The sequence below is a fragment of the Chrysemys picta genome, chromosome 11 (assembly GCF_011386835.1).
Source record: "Chrysemys picta bellii isolate R12L10 chromosome 11, ASM1138683v2, whole genome shotgun sequence".
NCBI lineage: Eukaryota > Metazoa > Chordata > Testudines > Emydidae > Chrysemys > Chrysemys picta.
Window position 1 is genome coordinate 65,608,194 of NC_088801.1, and position 26,592 is coordinate 65,634,785.

At 44.7% G+C, this 26,592-nt stretch overlaps 1 protein-coding gene across 9 annotated transcripts in view; it reads right to left on the reverse strand.

Annotated features, from left to right (window-relative positions):
- The window catches only part of ERBB4 (erb-b2 receptor tyrosine kinase 4), a 986,993-nt gene that overhangs the window by 116,291 nt on the left and 844,110 nt on the right, over positions 1–26,592 (reverse strand). For all 9 annotated transcript variants that reach the window (XM_005279678.5, XM_005279676.4, XM_005279680.5 and 6 more), the window contains one exon: positions 24,760–24,945. In XM_005279678.5, coding sequence (XP_005279735.2) covers positions 24,760–24,945 — 186 coding nt within the window. The remainder of the gene's footprint in view (positions 1–24,759; positions 24,946–26,592) is intronic.

A 26,592-nucleotide genomic window follows, 5' to 3' on the forward strand; every position in this document is an offset into this window, starting at 1 on the left:
CTGCACGGAGCCAGCTGAAGGGCCTTGAATACCAAAATATTCAGACAAACTTCTGTTTTTCCGCCTTTAATTGCATGCTGGGAGGAGCTAAAGAGCCAGCTAGCTCTGTATGGTACGTGAATACTCTGTCAGCTTTGAAGCAGGACTAATTATGTGGCAGCTCAACGCGTGGCTACTTTAGAGAGTGCTGATGCCAGAGCCGAAAGGTTATCTTGCTTTCTTTTCTCTAGAGAAACAGATAAGTTGCTGAGCAATACGCTAGGGTTTTTGTTGTAGAAACAGAGAACACCTATGCAGAAGTACCTGCATGTTCATTATGAGTCTCTACTGACTGGTGCAAACTTAAAACAAACAAACAAAAAAAACCAGTATATTAAAGATCTGCTGATGCTGAAATACCCACTGTTCTTAACTACCTCTGAGTACGGATATGCAACTGGGCTCAAAATACCTATTACCTCTCAAAGCACTGAAAGATTAGATTTCACATGATATAGTAGGCTGCTTATGAGCCTCTTCTAACCATTTCTGATAAGTGTTGGTTCTTTGTCTGTATCAATGTACAACTCTGCATATGGATATTAATATCTATAATATTCACATGTTTATGGTTCTTTTTCATAGTAGTTAGCAAGTATAGACTTATATATTCTTGGATATGCCTACCCACTTCTTTGGCATGACAGAAGAAGAGGATGAAAGGGAAATTAGTGACAGAAATAAAAAGCAAGCAAGCATGTGAATGTCAGAAAGAAAGAGGTGTGGGATATATAGAAGACAAACAGACTTAGGGCCTGCTTTTAAAAGAGTATTTCACATGTATTTAGATGAGCCCAAAGCGTAAAGATTTGTCAGAATCTTGGACTCAATCTGCACCACTTGTTTTTTGGTCAACTAAACAAAGCCAGAATATTGTGAGTTGAATTTGGCAGGTGTAACATTGTGATATCACCTCATTGTGAAGCAGTAATACTTGTCATTTGTCTAGTGCCTTTTCTCCAAGGATCTTAAAGTGCTTTACTTCATTAAGGTTCACCACACCCTGGTTTGGTGGAGGGAGTTTAACTGACCTGTCAGAGCTCACATCAAAAGCATTGTGGCAAAGCCAGCAATGAAATCCAGTTCCTCCTAAGCATGGTCCCATACGTTATCATGAGACCATCCATCCACCCTTGATGAGCCTTGCCTCCAAGATGACATCAGAGGGCAGACCGCACTGCCAAGTGGACCCCAGCCGCTGGCTAATTTCAGTATGGATTTCTGCTTAAAATGCAAGGACTAGATGAGGTCTGTTGCTTTGAAATGTAAAGTGATCTTTTTCAACTTTCATTCGAATCTAGAATTTATAACGGGTGTTAATGTGTCAGATTAAAAGTATATTTGCCTGTCATTGTTGTATGTAACCTAGAAGGACCATGTGATTTTCATGAGAAACCAGGGAACGCCTCATGTGGGATTACACATAAGAGTAGACTGTGTAATAGAGAAATGCCCAAGATCACATATTTTACCGTACGTGCCTGAGGATTTTTCAGCTTGTTGACTCTCGTCAGTTGCAAGATGCTATATATGGCTACTTTTGCATGAGTCCTGCCCTATGCAAAAATCTGAGATGCATGTGATTTCCTAGATTGCGGTTTACTAAATGTGGGTAAACTACAAGACAGAACCACATTTGTCACAGCAAACAATGACAGAATGTTGGTCCTTAGCAAGCGCATATATTCCAGATTATCGTGTATAATTTCTTTCTTCATTTACCAGGCAAAACACCAAGAGCCCTAACACTAAAATATGAATAGAGAAATGTGAGATGCATGAAGATGCATGCAAACGAGGAACTAGAAGTGTGGAATGAATGTGCTTGGAAGGAACACGGTATGTAGCCAGATAAGGAGGAGTGAAACGATGCAGAGATGAGTAATATTTAAATGGGTCCCCCCACCCACAACTAATGATTGTTATTACATTTATCTAAGAAGTCTATGCTATTATTATTATTGCCTGTATTACATTAGTGTTAAGACCATACTTCCAAGTCCTTTTAAGCTTAAAGGATTGTATTCATTATTTTATTTCCTTTCCTTTCCTTTCCTTTCCTTTCCTTTCCTTTCCTTTCCTTTCCTCTCTCTTCTCTTCCTATTTGCCTTCATCAGTTTATGTTGCTGTGGGAAGGCTCTCTCAAAGAAGTGGGCTTTGCATCCTATCCTGAAATAGCGGAAACCTTAACAGAGTCTTTGACCTGTTCAATGCACTGTATGAGCACTTTGTATATTACAACAATCGAGACTCAGGATACTAGGGGTACAGAATAGGTAGCTCTAATATGTGAGTCAAAAGGAATATTCTCTCCACCCTTAAGAGTTTTTTCTACACTTAGTTCAACTGGAAGTATCTCTTCACATACCCTACTAAAGTCACAGAGAGGAAATTAAAGTCAAGTTAGAGGGAGGTCAACAAATATACAAACAACTGGAAGAAAAATTACTAGACGCAGAAAACTACTAATGTGGACAACCAGGATGTACAAGGGAAGAGAAGGCCAGGAGAAACTCCCACCACAGCTGCTAATTGATGGCATAGATTCTCTCTGCTGCTCCAGACCATGTAACCCACTGTGTACATACAGAATCTGTAAGGGCACTGCATGTGGGTAGGAGAGAACTGTCCTAGCCCAGGAGTAGCATAGGGACTGGTTAAGCAGCCCTATGCTGATTCCTCTACTACAAACAAGATTCTGGGCTGTTCCAAGCTGCAGCTGAGTCCATTGGCAGCCTTGGGGAGCATACAATAAGTTAGAGCAGCCATTGGGGCTGCTCTAAGTTAGTGCTGGGAACTACACTGCTCCCAAGCTGACCTGGAATCAAGGCAGCACAAAAAAGTGACTAAAAGCTATTTTTACTCCCATCTGCTTGAGCTTCATGTTCTGTGCTGCACCTTCTAAGGAGGCACAGCATAGAATGAGACGCCAAGTCTGGAAGACCAAAGCAGAAGATTACCAAATAAAGTAATCAAAAATTCAAGACAGAAAGGAGGAAACATAAAGAAAAGAATGAAAAAATCATCAATGTTGACTTCAGCGGGGCCAAGATTTCACCTGTAGACTGTTACATGTTTATAAAAAAAACCCACACAGAATAATATAGAATTTAAGTTCCTTCAAGTATAAAAAGAGAAGTTTGATGACAGTAGAGGATGCTATACTGCTAAGGAACTGAATAATTTCTTTGCCTTGTTCAGCAAGGAAAATAGCCCAGCATCAGAGATCAGTTTTCTGGAGGGATAAAATGAAAAAGCTACTAAAAAAGTGTCATATTAAGACAGATTAAAACAAAGTGATAGCAATTAAAACAGAGGGGGCATTAGGACTGGATAGCCCCATATCCTATGAGTATAAAGAGAAGTGGAATAAATAAAACACATTCTTTGTACTTCTCACTGGCAGTAGAGATTGCAAAAAAGCTCACGGAGTGGTGAGGCAAATTTAAGTCTTAGACTGCTGCCTTTGTTTTTCATAGAATCATAGAACTGCAGGGTTAGAAAGGACTGCAAGGGTCATCTAGTCTAACTCCCTGCCCAGATGCAGGATTTGCTGTGTCTAAACCATCCAAGACAGATGGGTGCAGAAAGTGGGGTCCTGGCTGCAGGCTCCACACCGGGACTCTGCTCAAGGCCCCCCGCATGCGGGGTCCCGGTTGCTGGCCCCATGCCTGGGGCTCTGCTCCAGGCCCTGCACACAGAGCTCTGCTCCTGGTCCCGCACATTGGGTCCCGGCTGCTGGCCCCATGCCCAAGTCTCCATGCCCATCCCCAGCTGTGGCCCCAGCGCTCCCTTACCCTTGTCCGTGCCCTTCCTCCCCCCCACCCCCGGAGCCACAGCCCTGCTCCTGGCACCAGCTCTAGGTGATGGGAGGTGAGACAGAGATAAGGGGGGTCACGAGGTAAAAAGTTTAGGGACCACCACTTTACAATTTCGCTGGCTTTCAGCACCCCCACTATAAAAAGTGTTCCAGTCCACTGATCCAATCTCCGTTTGAAAACCTCTCGTGAAGGAGATTCCACAACCTCCCCAGGCAGTCTGTTCCATTCTCCTACTCTTCTTACAGTTAGGAAGTTTCCTGAGATTTAATCTACATCTGCTATGCTGTAGTTTGAACCCACTGCCTCTTGTCCTGCCCTCTGTAGCAAAAGAGGACAAGTTTTCTCCATCTTTTTCTGGCATTCTTTCAAGTATTTGAAGACTGCTATCATATCCCCTTAATCTCCTCTTTTCCAAACTAAACATACCCAGTCCCTTCTGCCTTTGCTCATATGGCTTGTATTCCACCCCTTCAATCACCTTTGTCACTCACTGCTGGATTCTTTCCAGTTTCTCTACATTCTTGCTATACATTGGTGACCAAAACTGGACACAGTACTCACACTGAGGCCTAACCAGCACCAAGTAGTGTGGTACTATCATCTCCCATGACTTCCATGGTCTGCCTATGTTAATGCAACCTAAAATTGTGTTTGTTTCCTCCCTCAAAAACAGCTGACTCATGTTGAGGTTGTGATCCACCACAACTCCCAGATCCTTCTCAGCAGTGCTGCTGGCAAAGTTAGTTTTCCCCCAGTCTGTATTTGTGCATTTGGTTTTTCTTCCCTAAGTGTATCACCTTACATTTGTCTTGGTTGAATTTCATTTTGTTGCCTATAGCCCAGTTCTCCAATTTATCAAGATTCCTCTGGATTTTAGCTCTATCCTCCAAAGTACTGGCAACCCCACCCCAACTTTGTATCATCTGCACACTTGATCGGTATGTTCTCTATACCTATATCTAGGTCATTAATAAAGTTGTTAAACAACACCAGACCCAGAACAGATCCACGTGGAACCCCACTTGAGACCTCCTTCCAATTTGACATCATTCCATTAGTAGCTACTCTTTGTTTGTGGTTGTTTAACCAATTATGTATCCACTTAATGGTAGTTCTGCCGAGCCTGCATTTCTCCAGCTTACCGATCAGAATGTCATGTGGGACTGTATCAAAAGCCTTGGGTCCACCACATTCTCCCTATCCACCAAATCCATTTTGTACTTAAGCAAGCATGTAGCAGTAGAGAGGATGCTTTGATGAATGAAAGTGCCAGGAAAAGTACACAATGAAAGTTAACACATTTAGAATAAGTGCACTGTTAAACAGTGTCAACTTGTGCAAAGTGGTTTCAGTTTAATAGGAGGGAGATGTTAAAGTGCCTGATTTATAGTGGAGTAGGGGCTTATAAGGAAGAGCTTCTCAGACTTAACAAGGCCATCCTGTCCTGCACCCAGGAATAATGTCAGAAAATGCTTCTCAATAAGGGCTTGTTTAATTATTTTCCATGCATTTACCAATCATTTATTCCTGGCTTATGTTCTTCTGTCTTTTTTCTGAGATTTAGAGGAAAAATAGCTACAGACTAAAAGGTCTGGAAAACAAATTAACAGCCAGATCCTCAGTTGGTATAAATCAGTTTCACTCCGCTGACTTCAGTGCCAGTTTAGGATTTGGTCCTAAAAGAAAAACACAGAGCAGCCGCAGCAAGGTTGATAAATAGAATGAAGAGAAATTTCCATCAAGCCTTTTTAAACCCCAGGTCTAGCTATTGATTTGTACTGCACTGAGCAGCACACTGTCTTCACTTAGGGCTACAATGCCCAACTTTACCTGGAAGCATAGATCTGGGTAAGGGCCTGCAAGAATTGCAGCTTCTATGTTTGGGAGAATGCAGCGCCTGACAGCACAATTCTGCCCTGGTAGTATTTCAGATGAAAGGGGGTGAGGAAAGACAGGGAGTTGGCTAAGCTATGCTCTTCTCACCACATGAGCTGGCCTCTTGGGGGAACATATATTGCCCACCTTAAAAAGCCACAGCAGTCTATGAGCTGCTCTATGCACTGAGACACTTCTGAATGCAGAATGCCTCCTGGTGTTTCCCTTGAGGTGCCATAGCTAAATGCCACAATTAGTAATAACAGCAATAAGAATAGACAAAAAGACACTAATGTACATAGGACCTAATCCTCTACCATTTGCTCAGGCAAAATTCCCCTCAGTAAGTTTTGTTTTAGCATGGCACACAGGATTAAGTCCAAAGAACTTAGTTCTTCCCCTCATGTCCAAGAATACAAACATACTTCCTTTTCCCCCATAAAATGTAGTGTTCTGGAGCGATATTCTCAAACACAGAAAATAAATCTGTATTCGCTACACAGGTTGGGAGAGAGAGATAAACAGAAATAATTACACTCTGGTAATAGAGCTGTCAGAATAAAGCTTTCTCACAATTTCCATTATCAACCGCCTTTGCCTTCGTATTATTACATTTTTAAAATTATATGTCAAAATTAGCATTCGCTTTATAGAGTATAACACATGCCCTGCTCCAAGGAGAATACAGTTTTACAAAGATAGGACAAAATATGGGAGAAAAGTTGAAGAGAGTGAGGACAGATTATGAAGAAGGAAGGAAGGAAGGAAATATGGTGTTCCTGGAAGAAATGGAACGTGAAGAGGAAAGAAGAGGTGGGAGCAGGAGCCTTGGTAGACAGGAAGTGAGATATTGTTCTTCATAGAGGGGGAAGTGCAAAAGAAGGCACAAGTCTGGGCATCATAGAAGGGACTAAGGGAGCTGTAAGACAAGAGGGATGGGGAGAACATAGGGAGTGGATTGGCAATGTATCCCCTTCAAAATGAAATGTAGTGCGCAAGGCAGTCTGTGTCCAAGGATGTTTTCATGTCTATACATGTGTATATTTGAATATAGCCACCAAACCCAGAACCATTATTTGTTTTAGGTTGTTTTCAGACATGCCTGTTCCTCAGATGAAAAGTTATGGGTCATTAGCCTATAATGTGAACTCGAACACTTTTAGGTTAAAAATAATATATTCTTCATTAAAGAACTCCATTACGTGCTAGTCTTGCAGTGTGTGTGTGCCACCTACAGTACATGAATCATGATTTACTGATATCAGGCCCAGGACAATACTTAGATTCAATTGGGTAAGAAAAGAACCGAGTGGAAGTCTACATCTCATTGATTTTGTTAGAGACTCAACATAATAGGCTAGATATCTTTCCTCCCACAGCGTAATCTCTCACTCCAGGGGCAGTCACAGTGATTTCAATGAGACTACTCACAGACTTATATACTATTCCATGGGAGTAAAGGTATCCAATCTGAACCTATTTGAATGAAGGATGAATGAACCAGAGAGAATGAAAGAACCAACCCAAACTATTGCCACAGTGTAAACCAAACCTTGATCTTCTTCAAGCAGAAATAGGCCAAGTTGCACATTTCATATCAGGACTCTGTTAGGGTTTCCAACTGTCTAACTGCACAAACCAAAACATCCTTGCCTGGCCCCCAAGGCCCCGTCCCTGCCCTGTCTCCTTCTCTGAGGCCCTGCCCCCTGCTCACTCCATTCCCCCTCCCTGTGTCGCTCACTCTCCCCCACCCTTGCTCACTTTCACCAGGCTGGGCCGGGGGGTTGGGTTAGGGAGGGGGTGTAGGCTCTGGGCTGGGTGTGGGTTGAGGAGTTTGGAGTGTGGGAGGGGGTACAGGCTGAGTCTGGGACCGGGGGCTGGGAAACAGGAGGGGGTGCGGGATGCAGGCTCTGGGAGTGAGTTGAAGGAGGGGGCTCACGGCTGGGGCAGGGGGTTGTGGTGTGGGAGGTGTTCAGGGTGTGGGCTCTGGGAGGGAGTTTGGGTGCAGGAGGAGGCTCAGGGATGGGGGAGGGGTTTGGGGTGTGGGTTTTGGGGTGGGGCTGGGAATGAGGGGTTTGAGGTAAAGGAGGGGGGTCTGGGCTGGGGCCCAGGGTTCGAAGTACAGGACTCAGGACTGGGGCAGGGGCATGAATGGGAGTGTGGGCTGCGGGAGGGAGTTTGGGTGCAGGAGGGGGCTCAGGGCTGGAGCAGGGGCTTAGGGTGCCGTCTCTGGCCGTGCAGCACTTACCTCAGGCAGCTCCTAGAAGCAATCGGCATGTTCAGCTCCTATGCTCAGGGGCGGCCAGGTGGCTCTGCGCGCTGCCCCATCAGCAGGCATCGCCCCCACAGCTCTCATTGGCTGCAGCTCCTGGCCAATGGGAGCTGTGGAGTCAGTTCTCAGGGCACTGGTCACCCCTGGGCCCAGGAGCCGGACATGCCGGTCAATTCTGGGAGCCACGGCAGGTAGGGAGTCTGCCTTAGCCCTGCTGTGCCGCTGACCATAGTTTCAGTGGACTATTAAAATCTCCCGGATTGGTTTCAGTAGCCACTGGGAGATCAATTCCAATTGTGGGAGACTCCTGGCCAATCCGGGAAGGTTGGCAACCCTACTCTCTACCCTAAAGCTTGGAAACATTTTTTTCCCCAGGGTTTTGGGTTGTCCTATTAATAATCTAGGGCAGCAAAGCTCACATCTGAATCCACATGTGAATTTCCTCAAAGCTTCGGGCTTCTATATCTGTGATTGAGCCAATTTCTAGGTTTGAAAAAATACACATTTCTCTTTCTCCCTCTTTTTTAAATGTATCTGCACTGAGTGGACAAGTCGTCAGGTGGTGAAGTTGGCATAGCTCTATTAAGCCAAAATATGGGCCAGATTCTCAGCTGGTTCAAACCAACACCAAGAGCAAAACAAACAACTATACTCATAGTATCTCAGAGGTGGACAAAACCAGGAAGTACTGGATGTCACAAGATTTCCAGCTAGAATTCCAGATCAGAGAGATTCAGATAATATTTTAATATATCACCAGACCTGTCAAATGTTCACCCATGGCTCTGAATATAGTTATTTTTATATTCAGAATGATGTGGTGAATTCTAACATATAAAGCCCTAAATTCCGAGCTAGCTAAGGAATCACCCCCTCTTCATGTCATACTGCCACAAGAAGGGCTCATCAGGGAAGCTCAAGATGGAACTCCCTCAATATGAAAGAGAGAAGTACATGCAAGGCATTCATTTTGACTTCTCTTGCCTTGACTTTAGGGGGCTTCTGTGTGGGCACAGTTATCTGACTACATGAAGCTCATTGCAGGATCAGGGACTAAGGTTTTTTCCTTTCACAAAGAACCAATTGAGGCATGAGTATCCGTTCAGTTACTACTTGTTTTCTTTTTAAAAAGGTCTAAAATCTGATAGGCTCTATTTTCCTGAGGTAGAAAATGGGCACAAAGTAATTTAATATATGATTGCAGAAGCGGCCATCTGCAGGGTTTTTATATTTCTCCAGATTTTTTCCTAACCCTATGGCATTTCACTTGCTATCTGTCAACACCAACCTCAGCTCAGAGATATTTCTTCTATTTTAGTAGCAACAAAGCCTCACTGATAGAGGTTTAAGTTCTTTTATGTCTGGTGCATTCACTCTTTCCAGGGAGGTAGGATGGTTCAGTGGTAAGGTGACCAAATAGCAAGTGTGAAAAATTGGGGAAGCGGGTTACGGGGCAATAGGTGCCTACATAAGATAAAGCCCCGAATATCAGGACTGTCCCTATAAAATTGGGACATCTGGTCACCCTATCCAGTGGTTAGCACTCGCCTGAGACTAATTATACCAGAGAGACCTGCTCTGCCACAGACTGTCTGTGTGACCTTAGCCTCTCAATGCCACAGTTTGCCATGTATAAAATGGGGATACTTTCCTTCCTAATGGTGATGTTGTAGGGTAAATACACTAAGGGCATGTCTTCACTACCTGCCGGATTGGCGGGTAGCAATTGATCTATTGGGGATCGACTTATCGCGTCTAGTGAAGACGCGCTAAAATCGATCCCTGATCGCTCTGCCGTCGACTCTGGAAATCCACTACGGCAAGAGGCGGAAGCGGAGTCGACGGCGGCGCAGCAGCAGTCAACTTGCCGCCATCCTCACAGCCAGGTAAGTCGACCTAAAATACGCAACTTCAGCTATGCTATTCACGTAGTTGAAGTTGGGTATCTTAGGTCAACCCCCCCCCCCCCCCAACCCCTCCGGAGTGTAGACCTAGCCTAAGAATTATGAGGCACTACTACAGTGATCAGGGCCGGCTCTGGCTTTTTTGCCGCCCCAGGCAAAAAAGCCGCCGGCCGCTCCCCCCCCCCCCCACGGGGGGTGGGAGGACGGCCGGAGCCCTGGGGGGAGGGCGGCGAGCCCCAGCGGGGGCTCCACTCTCCCCCCGGCAGCCAGAGCGCAGGGGGCAGGGCGGCGAGCCCCAGCCAGGGGAGGGCGCCGGGGGGAGGGCGCCGGGGGGGAGGGCGGCCAGAGCGTCGGGGGGAGGGCGGCGAGCCCGGCCGTGGCCCCGCTCTCCCCGGGGGCCGGAGCGCCGCGCCGCCCCCCTCCAGGTGCCGCCCCAAGCACAAGCTTGGTGGGCTGGTGCCTGGAGCCGGCCCTGACAGTGATGCGGGCAGTGAAAGAGTGCCTGGAAAAGAAGGGTATTATCCCTTTAAGGGACAGGCTGGATCCTGCAGCCAGGGGTTAATCAACAAGGCCCTAAGGCTGAGTGATATAAAAACAGGAACAGGAAGCAGAGTGAGGGGAGTGGAGTGCGGTGGAGAAGCTGGGGAAGTTGCTCCCTGTGGCATCTGGGGAAAGCCTAACGTAAGACTTGGGTTTAGACTGTAAATTTGGTATCCCTGAGCCTGGGGCCTGATGAAATTATTACTGTAGTGATTCCTAGAATGAAGAACTGTTCGCTGCAATGATTCAAGGGCTGAAGCCGTATTAAAAGGGACATGGCCACTACTTAATGTGTGCTGGCTTCTCCTTGCACTAGGTTCCCAAATTGAAAGCTACTGCTGCTCCACTTGGGGAAATGAAGCCGTGGCACACGTATAGTGCCACACCAGACTGAAAGGAGGCACTCAGTTATCATAGATTGCATCAATCATGATGAAAAATGTATGATTCTATGTATATCTACGTACCAGAGCTATGCTCAAAACCACAGTTTCACGGTCCTGAGGACTTCAGCTTCCAGCTCGAGTTTATTTTTGTGACCTGCACACAACTGAATATACAGCTCAAGTTGGCATAGGTAAAAGGGGACTTTTCTTTTGTCTTTCAAGTCAAGCTGTTTCACCAGGTGGATCAGTGGGGCACATTAGAGTAATGCACAGAGATGTGAACGCTATCTCATTTCATTAAGGAGGAATGATGACACAAAGCTGTACACTGTACAACATCAGCACTGAGGTGGCACTATAACTTCAACGCAAAGTTCTCCTGACATCAAACCACAAGAGCAAACCCTGAATTATTTGTGTACCCTCCAGACCCTGGACACAGACAAATTCTAGTATAAGCACCCTGTTCACAGACCTCCTAATGACTCTTGATTCCTAAGCAGCCTTCATTCCCAAATGTCCTGAAATTCACAGTTACGGCCCCTTTCCAGGTTCCCTTCTAATGTTTCGTTTCCCCTTCTCCCCATCCCTCTGCCAATTCCCCCCCACGCCTACAACAAGTCATGTTTATTATCATTATGTGTTGAACACTGACCGGATGCTGTTCAGGACACACAGAGATGGTCCCTGCCTTAAGGAATTTACAACGCAAGTAATTCAACATGAGCCTGGTTGCAAAGACGGTCCCGGATTCCATTACAGTGCATCATCCAGTTCTGAGCACAGACAGGCAACGTTTTGGGGTAAAACAGTTTTCTGTCAGAAAATGCCATTTTGAAACTGAAGTTTTTACCAAAATTATATTGATTTAGACACACGTTCATTTTGAAAAAAAAAATGGAAAAGAACAGGTCACAAATGCCTCACTGTTCCTTTTTGACATTTTCAGAACCAAAGGTATCAAATTTTTATTTCAAAATGACACTTTGTTTAGAAATTTGTTACATTAAAAAATTTAAAAGATTTGAAATCTATGCCAAACATTTCAAATTTATCAAAACAAAATATTTTAGTTGACTATCCATTTTTTGGATTTTTTTTTTTACCAAAAAAAATAATCATTTGGGGCTTTTGTTCTGATTCGAGATTATTTTTATTTTGAAATCTTAAATTTTTCCATAGGCCAGAAAATCCGTTTTCCAACCAGCTCTTGTTAGGAGCTAATAATTTGTTGCTGGATGGTAGGCTATGATTGGCCATTGTATATTTGAATTTAAATAAATTTAAATAAATAAATAAATTTAAAAATATTATTTGAGTCTCTCTCTCTTTAACTATCCTGCAGCATTGACAATTGGTAAATAAAAGCAAAAACTATGAGGATTTTAGACCAAATGATCCAATACAGGCAGAGGTACAGTCTCCGGTAAGAAGAAGGTCATAGGATGCAGAAAGAAAACCAGGACCACAGTGAGAATTGCTGCATACTGAGAGCTAATTTCCACAAACAGGCTAGACAGAAACAGATGGGAAGAGAGAGAGTGTTGACTAATGACACCTGACTGCCAGATGACCCGGTAGGTATGAGCGCTGTTATGACACCTGAAATGGTGCCAGCAGCCAGTTAGAACAGCCCTGTTCCCCCTCACATTTCATTAAACAGGCTAACCTTGGTCTTCTGTAGTACACAGGGACACGCTTGCACACACAATGCAATGGAGATTATACAGCATCCCCAGAAACTATATTCTTCTAAATGGGCAGCACTTTTATGAACAGTTTACGCAGCAGCTATTTAACTGACTGTATGCTTTCAGCATTGTATTCAATTGTGCACACTGGGGGATCTGTTCCTTTAAAATGCATTGAGTGCGACACATCGCATTCTCACGGCAGCTGTATTGCTACGTTCTGTGGACAGAAGAGGAATATTAGCATAGAGCTAGACTGTGAGGTCTTTACATAGGGCAGAATCATGCCTTTTGATATGGCAGGCGCAGGGGAGTCCAGGGATATAAAATGACTCCTATTCCCCCCCACAGGTTACTATTATTACAGATCACAATAAGGAGGGACAGGGGAGGGGAGAAAGCAGCCTTCACTTGGCCACTACTCCCCCTTCCATGCAGATAGCTCAAAGCTGTCTCCCATACACTGGCCAGTGCAGCTACCTTCTCTACAACTTGAGCTAAGGAGTTAAGCTCTGTGGCTGGGGGGGCGGGGATGGGGGGGGCTACACCAGCCTCACCTCATCTGTGGATTGGGCACAGAAGGGGACATGTAACACACCCTGGCCAGTGGGTTTTATTTGCCCCATAGCTGCCTTTCCACCACGCAACAGAACCACCATGGTTCTGCAGAGATTGGGTATGTCCACACAGCAAGGAAAAACTCACGGCTGGCCCGTGCCAGCCAATTCAGGCTGGGGGGCTGTTTCATTGCTGTGTTGACTTCTGAAGAACCCCGCAGGGTGGGAGGGGTTGGGGTGAGTCAGCTGGCATGGGCCAGTCATGGGTTTTTCTTTGCTGTGTAGACATAACTTTAGAGGCCTTTTGGAACCCCTGTGTCCAGTGGTGAAGATATAAGGAATAGAACAAATTAGCATATTAATATGGATCCAAAATTTATAGTGAAGGATTGATATGGGCATTTATCTATTCAAATTTACAATATCCACTTTGCAAACTTTAGTGTCTTGGCCATTCATTGCAAATAGGATAAGCTGCATTATCAGTTTATGTCTTTCAACTTTTTATTATACAGGAGAAAAATCATTTTTAATTTATAGGGATACAAAAGGCATCCAGCTTTTACTTTTGTATTCCAGCAGCTTAGAAATAATTCAAAACATATATTTCTTGAATAACAACAAAAAATGCTTTGGGCTGAGACTTTTTATGCCAAGTCACAGCCCAGAGCGAATATTTATGGCTAAGTTATAAACCCCCAAAATATGGGTTTATAATGGAAATCCTGACAGACCCTAGCAGGTGCTGCTATAACATCTTGAATTTGATTTAGGAGTGGTTTTCAATAATGCTTTCCCAAGCCTGTCTGTTGGGGATTGCTAGGAATAGCATAATATTTCCCCCCCCCCCCCCCCGAGTCATTCAGTATACTTGATGCCAGTGTTGGTATTTTAGGGTGGAACAAGCCTTTGGGGCTTACTGAGCCAACAGCCTTCGGTCCCCCAATATTGGAACCCCTATAAAAGTCAGTGCTAAGCTCAGCGTTCATTTAACAAATCAGTAAATTGTCTAGCTCCGTGCCATTGTGAAATTAGACTAGAAAACATGAAGAGCTGAAGAGCTGTCACTTTGACTTTTCCTAACAATGGCCGATTATTCATGCAGGACAAGCTGGCTTTTGGAGCCCATGAAACCACAGCAGAGGTTTACTTGATTTTTTGGAGGTGTAACAAACTGATTCTGAAACTGGGGCTCCTCCTGCCATGACAATGCCCTCCCTGCAGCTGAATTAGCTTCTTTGCTGACACCACCCCATAGCTGTGTGCAATAAAGGGACCCGCCTGTGACTTAGGTTAAGCCACTTCCCTTGTCCGTGCCTCTGTTTCCCCTCTCACTCTTTGTCTGTCTAGATTGTAAACAGGGTAGGGACTGTCTCTCACTGTGGATATGCACAGCACCTAGGGGTTCTGATCTTGGCTGGAGGCTGCTAGCTGCTATTGCAATACTACTACAACTACTACTAAGGACCCAGTCCCTTGGTTTATTTGGAGAAATATTTCTTGGGAAAAAAAAAGCCTTAGATGCCGGTAGCTCTTCCCTACCCCTAGCATAAGAAGCTGGGCTCTGCTTCTGCAACAGAAAAGGCTGGTGTTGGGTTGGGGTCCATCATTCCGAAAATTATAGGAGTATGGAGATTTTTCCATGTGGGGCGGTGTGATCCGAGCTGTGTCTTCCCCCAAAAAAATCATTTCAGTAGCCTCCCCAACCCCCTTCCCCCAAGGCCAATCCCGTGCATAGTGATGTAATCACAGAGGAAAGGAGTTTAAAATTCAGAGTGGCACAAATTTTAGGGTAGGGTGGGGGTTGGCTGCAGAACTCTTTTCCCAGGTTTGCCCTAGATTGACCTGTTTTCAGCTAGTGTTTCTCAAGGGTAAATCTCTCTCTGTATCTGGGTGTGTTTGCTACTAAACAAGGTGCCAGGGTGGGTGATTCTATCCCTGACCCAGTGGGAATATCCTCTTTCAGCACAGCTCTCCAGGGGCACCAGAAGCAGAACGGCTGCCCCTCTTTTCAATTTGCTCTCTGTCGACATCCCCAACCTGCCAGCAGAAGACGGAAGGTGATGATTATGGGTACAGAAAATTGTGAATATGCGTGTGAATTCAATGTCGTAAAAAAATATACCTTTCCCACCTATTTTGATTTTGCTGCTCCACGCAATTAAGTCATTGGTTCAATCTGGCTTTAATTTCATAGTCCTTGGTTTAAACCAGACTCTTCTACATGCTGAACTTCCTAATACAGCAGCCCCATTAGTAAACTACATTTATGCTAATGTACTTGCTTGGAGTGATAATTATCACAGCCCTTAGCCCTGCTCCTTACCAGTGTGAGTGTGTCGAGTGGGACTGGTACAGCATTACAATTATACAATTAGCCTTGTCATGGCAAGGAGCTTTGGGAATAGAGACATCTTGACGCTTAAAATGTGGACAGCTGATAGATGACTGTCATTAAACTCATCCTTTGTTCGCGCCGTGATGGAGTAAGTCACTGAGCGGTAGGCTAGGGATCCTAAATGAAAAAGAAAGACCTTGAACCACAGCCACTCTTCTTCACCTCCTTGCAACCTTTCCATTCACCCATTTCCTCCCACTGCACACACATTCTGTCCAGCTCTCACCCCTGACTGCTGCAAAATAACAAAAGTGGTCTCCAGCAAGCCGTTGCTTATCAATCAAATCCTCACAAACAGAGTCAAACAGCTCCTCTCCTAACCGTGCAGCCAGATGTCCTTAATCTCAGCTGTCTTTTTTTTTTTCCAGCATCCCTCACTTTTCACGTAGTCTGCAGTGGAGACTGAAACTAACGCACACGAGAGATGCAAAATCAGTCGTACAACAGCTTCTCAGCTGGTGTTAATCAATATAATTCTTCTGAAATCACTAGAGCCCTGGTGATTTATACCAGCAGACGATCCAGCTTCGAATCTTCACCCCAGGTGACTAAAAAATACTCAGCTAAAAAGTCTGGCATGGAGGGAAGTTACAGTGGCAGAAAGCAGCCATGAGAGCCCATTTGCCCATTGTAGGAGGTCAGTGGGACCCATAAAGTGAGCAGAGCTAGCTGAGAGAGAGGTTTGGCCAAGGTAACAGGAAGATGCACCGAATTCAGGCATTGCCTCAGCAACTTTTGGCTTGAGGGCTCCTATATAGCCCCTGCTGCAAACCACATCACCCATTCTCCTGGAGAAAATCATGGCCTGTGTGCCTTGGGAGGACTCTTACCTGGAGCCTGGATGTGGATTTGTATCTCCCTTTAACACTTTAGCTTCAGTGAATTTGATCCCAGTGGCTTTTCTTTCCAATTCCATTTTCTCTGGTATTTTCAAACATTTTCTCTATATAGCTGGATAACTGAGGTTGTGCAGGCCTCAGGTTGATGTAATTTGAGAAGCTTTTATATTCAAAAGATGTAAAAATAATCCCCCACAGGACTTGATTTTCCTTCCACGGCATGCCGCTATACCAAACTGCTTCTGCTTTGGCTTATTATTATTCTAAAGTAACACTTATAGAATTACTGTTCTCTAAAATGTGATAAGCTTGCTTGGCAGCCTCAGGAGGGACCCGAGATTGAATGAGGGAAGGTGTTGGACTGGACTCCGGACACTTGGGTGCTATTCTAGACTTGGTTAGTCACTTGCTGTGTGATTTAGGGCAGGTCACTTCCCCACTCTGTGCTTTTGTTTTCTCCTCCCACCCTTTGTCTGCCTTGTCCATTTAGGTTGTAAGCTCTTCAGGGCAGAAACTGTCTCTCACTGGTTTTGCATAGGGAGGCCCCGGTCTCAGCTGGGCCCTGTTGACCTAATGACAATATAAATACATAGTACTAACCAACGGAGCCCTACCTCTAAAGGTGGTCATTTCAGAACAGCTTTGAAGCACTTGGTAGGGCTTCACACATTAGCATTCACTGCCACTTCCTCTCTGTACCTGCTCTGTGAATTAGGACTTCAGTATGCAAGGCTACAGATCCAGTTTTATTCATAAGCACTTATCTGAAACAAGATTTTTAGCAAAAATGAGGCATTCGTCAGGTTGCAGTGTGCTGTACCGAGCGAAGAAAACCCAACCAATGGCATTCAACAGGATGGGAAACAGGCGTCGCATTGCATCAGAATGTGAAGGGAACACTTTGGAAAGTAACAGCCTATTTACCAGGACAGCCACATGTCCGTTCACTGGAACAACTGTGTGGTACGGGTACTGCTGTTCAATGAGAGCAAGTGTGACAGAATCAATGGTTACCACATGTTAGCTATCCAATTTTTTACAAATATCCTTATTCCTATCACACGCAAGCCCTATATTAATATTCTCCAAGCATGCTAATAATTGTCAGGGTATGTCACGACATGGACGTGGGCAATCTGATCTAGTGGTCAGAGCGGGAGTCATACCAAGTCAGATACCAGGAGGCTAAAGTCCGAGACAGGCCAGCGGGCGAACCAAGAGTCGAGTGTCAGGAGGCAGGCAGGGTCAGGTTACCGGGAAGTCAGGCTAGTGGAGAAGGAGCAGGAAGCACAAGGCACACAGTCCAGAGCATGGATAACTTTCTGTTCTTGTGCTGGGTTTAAATAGGGGCTGTGGACCAATCAGAATCCCCAGCATTCTGCCGATCAGCTCCCAGTCTGGGGTCTTCTATCTGAGTTCAGCTCCTATTCTGACACCACTTAGCAGATCCCTGAGGGGCAGGTTGAATCCTTTTAGCTCCACAGAGCCCTGTGGACCAGGGCTCAAGACCCCCAATCCTTGACAGGACATTAATGTTTTTCACTGCCCCTCAGTAGGGCCATAAAATAAATGTAATTATAATGGACCAGATTTCACCTCCATAAAATAACAGGGTTGGAAGGGACCTCAGGAGGTCAACTAGTCCAACCCCCTGCTCAAAGCAGGACTAATCCCCAGACAGATTTTTGCCCCCGATCCCTAAATGGCCCCCTCAAGGATTGAACTGACAACCCTCAGTTTAGCAGGCTAATGCTCAAACCACTGAGCTATCCCTCCCCCAAAATAAAATTCCTAAATGGCCCCCCTCAAGGATTGAACTCATAACCTGGGGTTTCACAGGCCAATGCACAAACCACTGAGCTATCCCTCCCCCAACTTATACTCCGCTTACATTCAGCAGCACCTCAAACCACAAGATATCACATTCACTTCAACAGAACCACTGAGGGAGTAAGGTACTAGTCACTTTGAGTAACAATATCAGAATCTGGCCCAAAATAATGACACTCTATTTTGTGGCCTTACCTAGTGGCTGCAGACCCTGTACGAGTAAAAGCCTTTAGATCGTATTTTGCGCTACTTGCATGTGTTACAAAAAAAAAAAAAAAGGTATGACTTCTACTCAAGCCTTAATAGGTTCAAGTAACAGCAAGCAAAGAGCTTCCACCAACTTGCTAGGAAGGATATTTGGCCTCTTGGTCAACTGCTAGTCACTGTCCAAGGTTTCAAGTTCTGATGCAACATGGCACCTGTTTTTCATCTTGCTGGATTTGAATAATTTATTTGTCATTGTTAGGTACAACATGCTGTAACCTTAAGGACTTACAGCTAGATTTTAAAGGTATTTTGGTGCCTACACTTCCACTGAAATAAATAGGAGCAAAGCACCGAAACACCTGTAAAACTTGTGGCCTCTGTAATTTTACTAAAAAGCTTGTATGAAATGAGCGCTTATAAAAAGACACTAAGTGCCTAAGAGCCAGATCTCTAAAGGTATTTAGGTGCTTAAAGATGCAGATATTTCACCTAGTGGGATTTTCAAAGTCAAGAGTTGAGAGTTAAGTGCCTAGCCACTTTTCAAAATCCCACTAAGCACCTATTTGCATTTTAAGTCCCTACAAACTTTTGAAAAATTGGGCCCTCAGTCCATTTCTGGAATGACCAGTCCTAACATTTCAAGCCCTGTGAACATTTACTCCATCATACTTCTCAGGCAGGCCAAAAAGGCATTTGAAGAGCAAATAGCCAAAGATTCAAAAAGTTTAACAGCAACAAAATGTTTAAGTACATCTGAAGTAGGAAGCCTGCCAAACAATCAGTGGGACTACTGGATGATCCAGGTGCTAAAGGAACACTCAAGGAAGATAAGGCCACTGCAGAGAAGCTATATGAATTATTTGCATCGGCCTTCACTGTAGAGGATATGCGGGAGATTCCCACACCTGAGCCATTCTTTTTAGGTGACCAATCTGAGGGACTGTCCCCGATTGAGGTGTCAACAGAGGATGTTTTAGAACAAATTCATAAACCAAATAGTAATAAGTCACCAGGACCAGATGGTATTCACCCAAGAGTTCTGAAGGAACTCAAATATGAAATTGCAGAATTACTATCTGTGGTATGTAACCTATTATCTAAATCAACTTCTGTACCAGATGATTAGAGGATAGCTAATGTGACACCAATTTTTTAAAAAGGCTCCAGAGGTGATCCTGGCAATTACAGGCCAGGAAGCCTAACTTCAGCACCAGGCAAATTGGTTGAAACTATATTAAAGAACAAAATGATCAGACTTAGATGAATATGATTGTTGGGGAAGAGTCAGCCTGGCTTTTGTAAATGGAAATCATGCCTCACCAATCTATTAGAATTCATTGAGGGGTTAAGCAAATGTGGACAAGGGTGACCCAGTGAATATAGCATACTTGGACTTTCAGAAAGCCTTTGACAAGATTCCACACCCAAGGCTCTTAAGCAAAGTAAACAATCGTGGGATAAGAGTGATCAGTAACTGGCTAAAAACAGAAAACAAAGGGTAGGAATAAATGGTCAGTTTTCAGAATGAAGTTGGCTAAATAGCAGTGTCTCCCAGGGATCTGCACTGGGACCAGTCTTTTCAACATATTCATAAATGATCTGGAGGATAGGTCCATCAATGGCTATTAGCCAAGATCGTCAGCATTTCAACCTGATGCTCGGAGTGTACCCAGCCTCTGTTTGCCAAAAGCTGGGAATGGGTGACTTGGGACAAATCACTTGATGATTACCCATTCTGTTCATTTGCTCTAAATCACCTGGCATTGGCCACTGTCGGAAGACTGGATACTGAGCTAGATGGACCTTTGTTCTGACCCAGCAATGGCCATTCTTAGGTTCTCAGAGACTACTAAACTGGCCACTCTGGTTCACCTTGGGTGGTTCTTACTGTGTGAGTAATGGTGGCAGACTTACTACTTTGTTGCACTTCAGTTTCTTCAGTAAAGTCAATGACAGCTGAACCCTCAAGCCAATAGAATGTTTAGCAATTGGAACGCTGGGCTAAAAGGCAAAGCTTCAGTTCCTAAGTGAGACACCTGAACATGATTAATCTACTGTGTATCCCACGAAGCAATGGAGGAACTTCATGTTTCTGTAGATTAGGAGGCTGGTATTCACATAGCTTTGGCTACCGCCTAATGGCCATATTTTATTTAGAATACATGAAGTTGCTGTGCTTCTGTCACTTTCATCTTTGGAATAAGAAGTTAAACTGCTGGAAAGAAAGTACCATTAGTCTACATTGATCTAATAATCAAAATAAATTATACACCGTCCATGCAAGCAAAGAAATTCAGCTAAGCTCTCATTCACCTGGAAGTGGAAAATACTTAATAAACACCCTATAGTCAACTGTCAAAGAAGATCACCGGAGACATATTGACCTTGGCAACCAGGCCTAGTTCCATTCTAGCTTTTGCATCTACTTGTCAGAAAATGCAGAGAGCTGGAAGTGAGCACCCAGGCAACATTAGTTAACTTTGAAGCAACACCTTCAGTACAAAACAGCCTGCATAATGCCAGACAGAGAAAGACAGTCAGAATAGTGCATATTGCAGTCATGGTAATTTGATTTTAAATCATTCCCAAAAACAACCCCACCCCCAAAAAATAAAGGCTCTCCCACCTCCTTCATCTCTGTTCTTGCTAGAGAAAACTGCCTTCAAAACCAGACAGGATGAAAAAGGGTACACCTCATGAAAGGCAGACCTTAGAAGCCACCTTAGGCATCTGAGCATGTATCTAGGACAGGGGTTCTCAAAGTTTGAGAATCACTGATCTAGGAGGTCACTGAACATTCTTTGGGTCTTGTTATACCCAACTGGATTTTTGGTAGCCTTCAGAAAGACACAATAAAACTTTTCAACATGCCTAAAAAGTGAGAGGTTGAGAGAAATTTCCATGCCCAGAAGGAGCGTACAAACTGAACTGTGAGTTCTCCGTGGATATAGATTCTCAGAAGGTAAAGCATTTCACTCAGCTATCTAATAGAAACTGTAGTTCGATGCAACAGCCTGTTTCAGCATTCACTTCACTGGCAACTTGGCTATTCGAAGGCAAACTGAATCTCTCTATTTTCAGAATGCCAACTGATTCCCGTGATCATTAAAGGTGACAGATGAGTGGCACAGTGACAGTGCTATTCTCCTGTGCTTGGGATCAATGCTGCTAATTTATTCCATTTTTTGGACTAAGGGTAGTCCCTCTGCTGTGCTCCAAAAGACTCTTTTCATCATTGTTACACCCAAACATTTGTCCATACTCTGCCTTTAAACGATGGACAGCCTTGTCTAAGGCCAGAAGGGACCATCTACCTCTGACCTCCTGCACGTCACAAGCCACTAACCTCCATCCAGTTATCACTGAATTTAACCCAATAACCTAGATTAGACTGAACTATTTTGTGCCACAGGCCAAGAATAGGAAGAATTGAGACGCACCAATGGCAGAGAATTGATTTGGTGAGACACACCCAGATCACGTGAGAGCTGCAAGGAAAGGTATCTGGGAATTTCCTTTGGGGAGTGCCATGTGATGCAGAGATAATGCTATGCAACATTAGCATGTGATAGGGGTCAGAACCATCCCACACACTATTTCTTCTCTTCTGTTGATTACACACTCAGGGCTTGCTTGCACTTGACCTTTGTGCACATGTGCTGATGGTGACCCTTTCCCCCCGTGAACCTTCTACTCAAAAGCCAGGCACAATCAGAATCTTTGAGCTCAAGAAAGCATTTAAACGCTCAGCAGTTTACCCATCATGTTTTTTTTTTTTTTTGCCACACCAGCATTGTGCAGTAGCATTCAACATTTGTGGAAACCTACCCAACTAAATGAGCCATCTCATCACTACGTACCATAGAAATGCACTGGTAAGCTAGCACCAGCAGAATGGGGAACATCCCATCAAATAGGTATGAGTCTCCTGCTCTCAGTCCTCTTACAAACCAATAGTGATCCCCGCATGGAAAGCAAGGCAGGCAAAATAAAGGGAGATGCACATTAAGCAACTAAGAGGAGGCAAATCCAATTAAGCTGTGACTACAAAGAACTAAAAGGGCAACTATGTCTAGCACGCAATATGCAGCTTCAAGAAAAACAGCTGCTCATAACAGTTTCCCTTGTGAGGAGCCAAGCAGATGACCCTGATGCTGTAACACAAGGCCAAATTAAAATTAACCATATGCCAGTGCGATGTGGAGAAAGATGGATTAATTAAACTTTGCTTCTTCTCCTCATTAATAGGCCACCTTTCGTTCCGGGGAATTTCCCTCCCTCTTCCTCATGGTTCATCTGTTAATATTACGCATTTGGTCTACCATTCCTTGGAGTGCTGGAAAGCCTAATCGCTCGGTTTTAAGTACTTGTAATGCCTCACCTCCTTCTCTCACCATACACACACACCAAGAAAAGCTTAAGGCTACAATTTTCAAATGAAGTGCCTGAATCCACACAGAATCCCATCAATAAGGAGCCTCAATTTTGAATGAATTCCTTTCAGAAGTGCTGAGTGTCTGGCAGCACCCTCTGCCACTGGTCACTGCCGTTCTGCTTCAGCTCCAGCATGGAATCAGTCTATCCCTACATAGCTATTACAGAGTAATAGATTTGGTCTCAATAAGTCCATTAATGCCTATTAGCCAGGATGGGTAAGGAAGGGTATCCCTAGCCTCTGTTTGTCAGAGGGTGGAGATGGATGGCAGGAGAGAGATCACTTCATCATTATCTGTTAGGTTCACTCCCTCTGGGGCCCCTGCATTGGCCACCGTCAGTAGACAGGATACTAGGCTGGATGGACCTTTGGTTATCTTTATGCGTATGGTACTAAGTAAGGGTTTTGTCATAAATAATAACCACCATCAACAATCAAGAGAGTGGAGAGCAGATGAAAAAGAGGAAGAGCTGAGGAAGAGGATGACAAGAGAAAAACATATGCTCTCCCATCCTCATGCTGAAACCACTTCTGGATATGCCCCTTCAAATACCCAGAGATGGGCACCTACCCAGTTATCGGCCCCCTGCTGTACATCTTCTGCTGCATTAGCATCATGGATGCTGCCATATCTAAATATACCTCTACATATTTTTGCCTATTTGTCTTCCTCCCTGCCCCCATCTACAGCTTTGATGCAACATGAAAACATTTATTAAATATTAATTACATGGTATCTCTTTGGATTATCCTCCCACATCCAACATTAAGGTAATTTCATACATTGTCAAGGTACCTGAAAATGTCAATGAAAAATGATGGAATCTCTAGTCCTGGAAAAATGAGCAATCCTTGAAGAGGGCAAGAGGACTGCCTTTGTGTTCTGCCCCTCATAGGGATACAGGCAGAAAGGCAAAGAAGGACCTGTTTGAACCCTCAGACATCTTTCCCTTCTGGCACACAAATGCAGGGCTGGATCTTGCATTGGACAACTTCATTGGTGCTTCACTTTCAGCATAATATTTACTTGTTAAAACCAAAAGCAAAAAAACTCCACAACAATATTTTTGTGATGACTTTCCCCCTGATGTGACACATTGGGGATTGAATGTAGGCCCCCCAGTGCTAAAGCTGCTACAACTTGAGCTAAGAGCCAGGACTTGTTAACAGCTGCTATAGCAGATTCCTACCCTCGCAGATTGGGCACCAAGGATAATCTGTAACATGCACTCACGTGGGAGTTACTAACATTTTCTGTTCTGTTGTGAAAAAGTTACTTTTAAATAATTGTACAAGTAGTTAGCGCCTGATTCAGAGTCAATCACACACACACAGTAAAGTCCCTTCATACCCCTCTGGTTGCCATATGTGCAAGAGAGATACCACCCTGGTAGTGTACAATGGATGAAAATTGTAATCCCTTAACACTTCCAAATCTTTTCATTCATCGTGACCTGATACCTAAAAAAGTGGTTCCTAAGCATGCCATTAAATACCAACATATTTGTTGCAACAAGTTCATGAACAACACACTACTGTGTAAGGAGTATATTAAGGCTGGATTTAAGGTCTACTGTTAGTACCTCTCAATTGACGCTCTTTGAGCAATCAAGTACACATCTGAACTCTGAAGGTGTCATTCTTACTTACTGAAGCAGCAGCAGTAGAGGTTGCATAATCATTCTGTGCCAGGACTCGGATCTAGGGAAGAGGAGGCCTTTCCTCTTCAAATCTTCCAAAACCCCACAGTAAAAACGCTTTGTATATGGGGCTGAGTCAGATCGTTACTTCACCAGTATGTATTGTATTATTGCACAGAGGTAATTAAAAAGATCACCAAACTGTCTTAAAAGAATAGATTTTCCTCTCTTGTTTTCTGCATAGGAATGGGTACTGCTGACTTTCAGAAACGACTGTGTTCATTTGTTTAATCCTGGAAACATCCAAAAAACTGTAGGACCTTACCTTGGCTATCTGGACACACCAGTTCAGCAGGAGCTGCGAGCCAATGTTATCCTTGTGTTCGTGAACATAGTCCAACAAGCAGCCATGGGGCATCAGCTGAGTGACGAGCTGAATAGTAGGGCTCAAGCAGACGCCCAGTAATCGCACCAGGTGTGGATGATCCATGCTTGCCATGATAAGTGCTTCCTGTAACAACAAAAACAGCCCAAATCCATCATTGCATTCCAAGGTTCCATTCACTGCAGCTTTACGGCTCCCCACACACTATCAAAAGGGATTTGGTGTTCCCTAAAGTACAATAAAGTTTCACACTATCTTCCCGTTGTGATGAGATAGCACAAGCTACTCTTCAGCAAGGTCCAAATTGATGTAATTTATGTTACACAAGGCTAAACAATGGGCCTGGTCATCAGCTGCTGTAAAGCCGCATACAGTTTCCACTGACAGCTGTTAGGGAAAATCTGCCCTGCCCTACACCACGTCTTGCTGAGACAGCCCCCTGAGGAGGTAACAGTGGTGTAGCTGATCATATTCATAGCATGAAATCTCTTTCTCCTTAAGAGACGTAGCTATTAATACCTATTTCCTTGCATCTTTCCCAAAACGTGCTTGGCATTAAGCAACTGTTATCGCAATGGTTCCCAAACTTTTGAGGGTCACGCCCCCTTCCCCCTGTCTGCATCACCCACAGCCCCTGGAGCCAAAGCCTGGAGTGGGGCCATGGCTTGGGGGTCAGGGAGAGAAGAGCATGGACAGGGGTAAGGGGGCTGAGGCTGGGGGTGGGGCTGAGAACAGAGCCACGGCCAGGAGCTGAGGCTGGGGCCGGGTCCACAGCCGGGCCAGAGTGGGGGCCAGCAGCTGGACCCCTGGCTGGGTGCAGAGCCATGCCGAGGCTGGGGACAGGGTCAGGCGCAGGGCCATGGCCAGGTTCGTGGCGGGGCTGGGTGGTGCTCCCTCCCTGCCCCCTATGTGGGCTAGCCAAGGCCCACTGTGCCCCCCAAACCTGCCTCCATACCCTCCTAGGGAGCACATCCCACAGTTTGATGACCTCTGCATTATAGTGTAAGAACCAGACTTGGCAGCTCTTAGTCCTAGCACTACACGAGTCCTGGGGATCGATCCTACACGATGTTGACCGTTCCAGACCCAGCAAAGTGCTAAAAGCACACAGTGAAAGCTAAGCCTCTGGTGAAGGGCCTTGTAGGATGATGGCCAGACTGCTCAGCACACTGCAGGATCCAGCCTATTAGGTAGCTAACAGAGTAATGGGAATTTTCCCTAATTCAAAGTTCATTTTTTATTTCATGCCTTGGACTGGGACAGAGAAGATCTGGTACAGGATTTTTAAATGGGTCTAAGTGAATTAGGCTCACAAATCTCATCAAAATTCATTGGGACTTGTGTTCCTAAGGCACTTAGACTCTTGAAAAATCTTACTCCTGGGTTCAATTCCTAGCTCTTCCACAGCCTTCCTGTATGACCTTGGGGCCAATCGCTTAATTTCTCCATGCCTCAGCTCCCCAGTTATAAAATGGGGCTAATAACCCTTCCTTTCTCCCACCCTTTGTCTTCTCTAGACCCGTCTTTGGGACAGGACCGGTCCCTTGCTACCTGTCTGCATAGCACAACGGGGGCCCCGGCCTGAGCTGAGGCCTTTAAATGTTACTGTAATAATGCTGCTAGTAAGGGCTGCAAGACTTGGTTCTATACACTCAGTCCTTACTCCGGAATCTTCCAGTGACTGCAAGTCCTGCAGGATCAGACACCAAAGTCTGCAGCTATAATTCAACTGCAAATCTTCACTTACAGCAAAGCTGACACCACCAGGCAGGC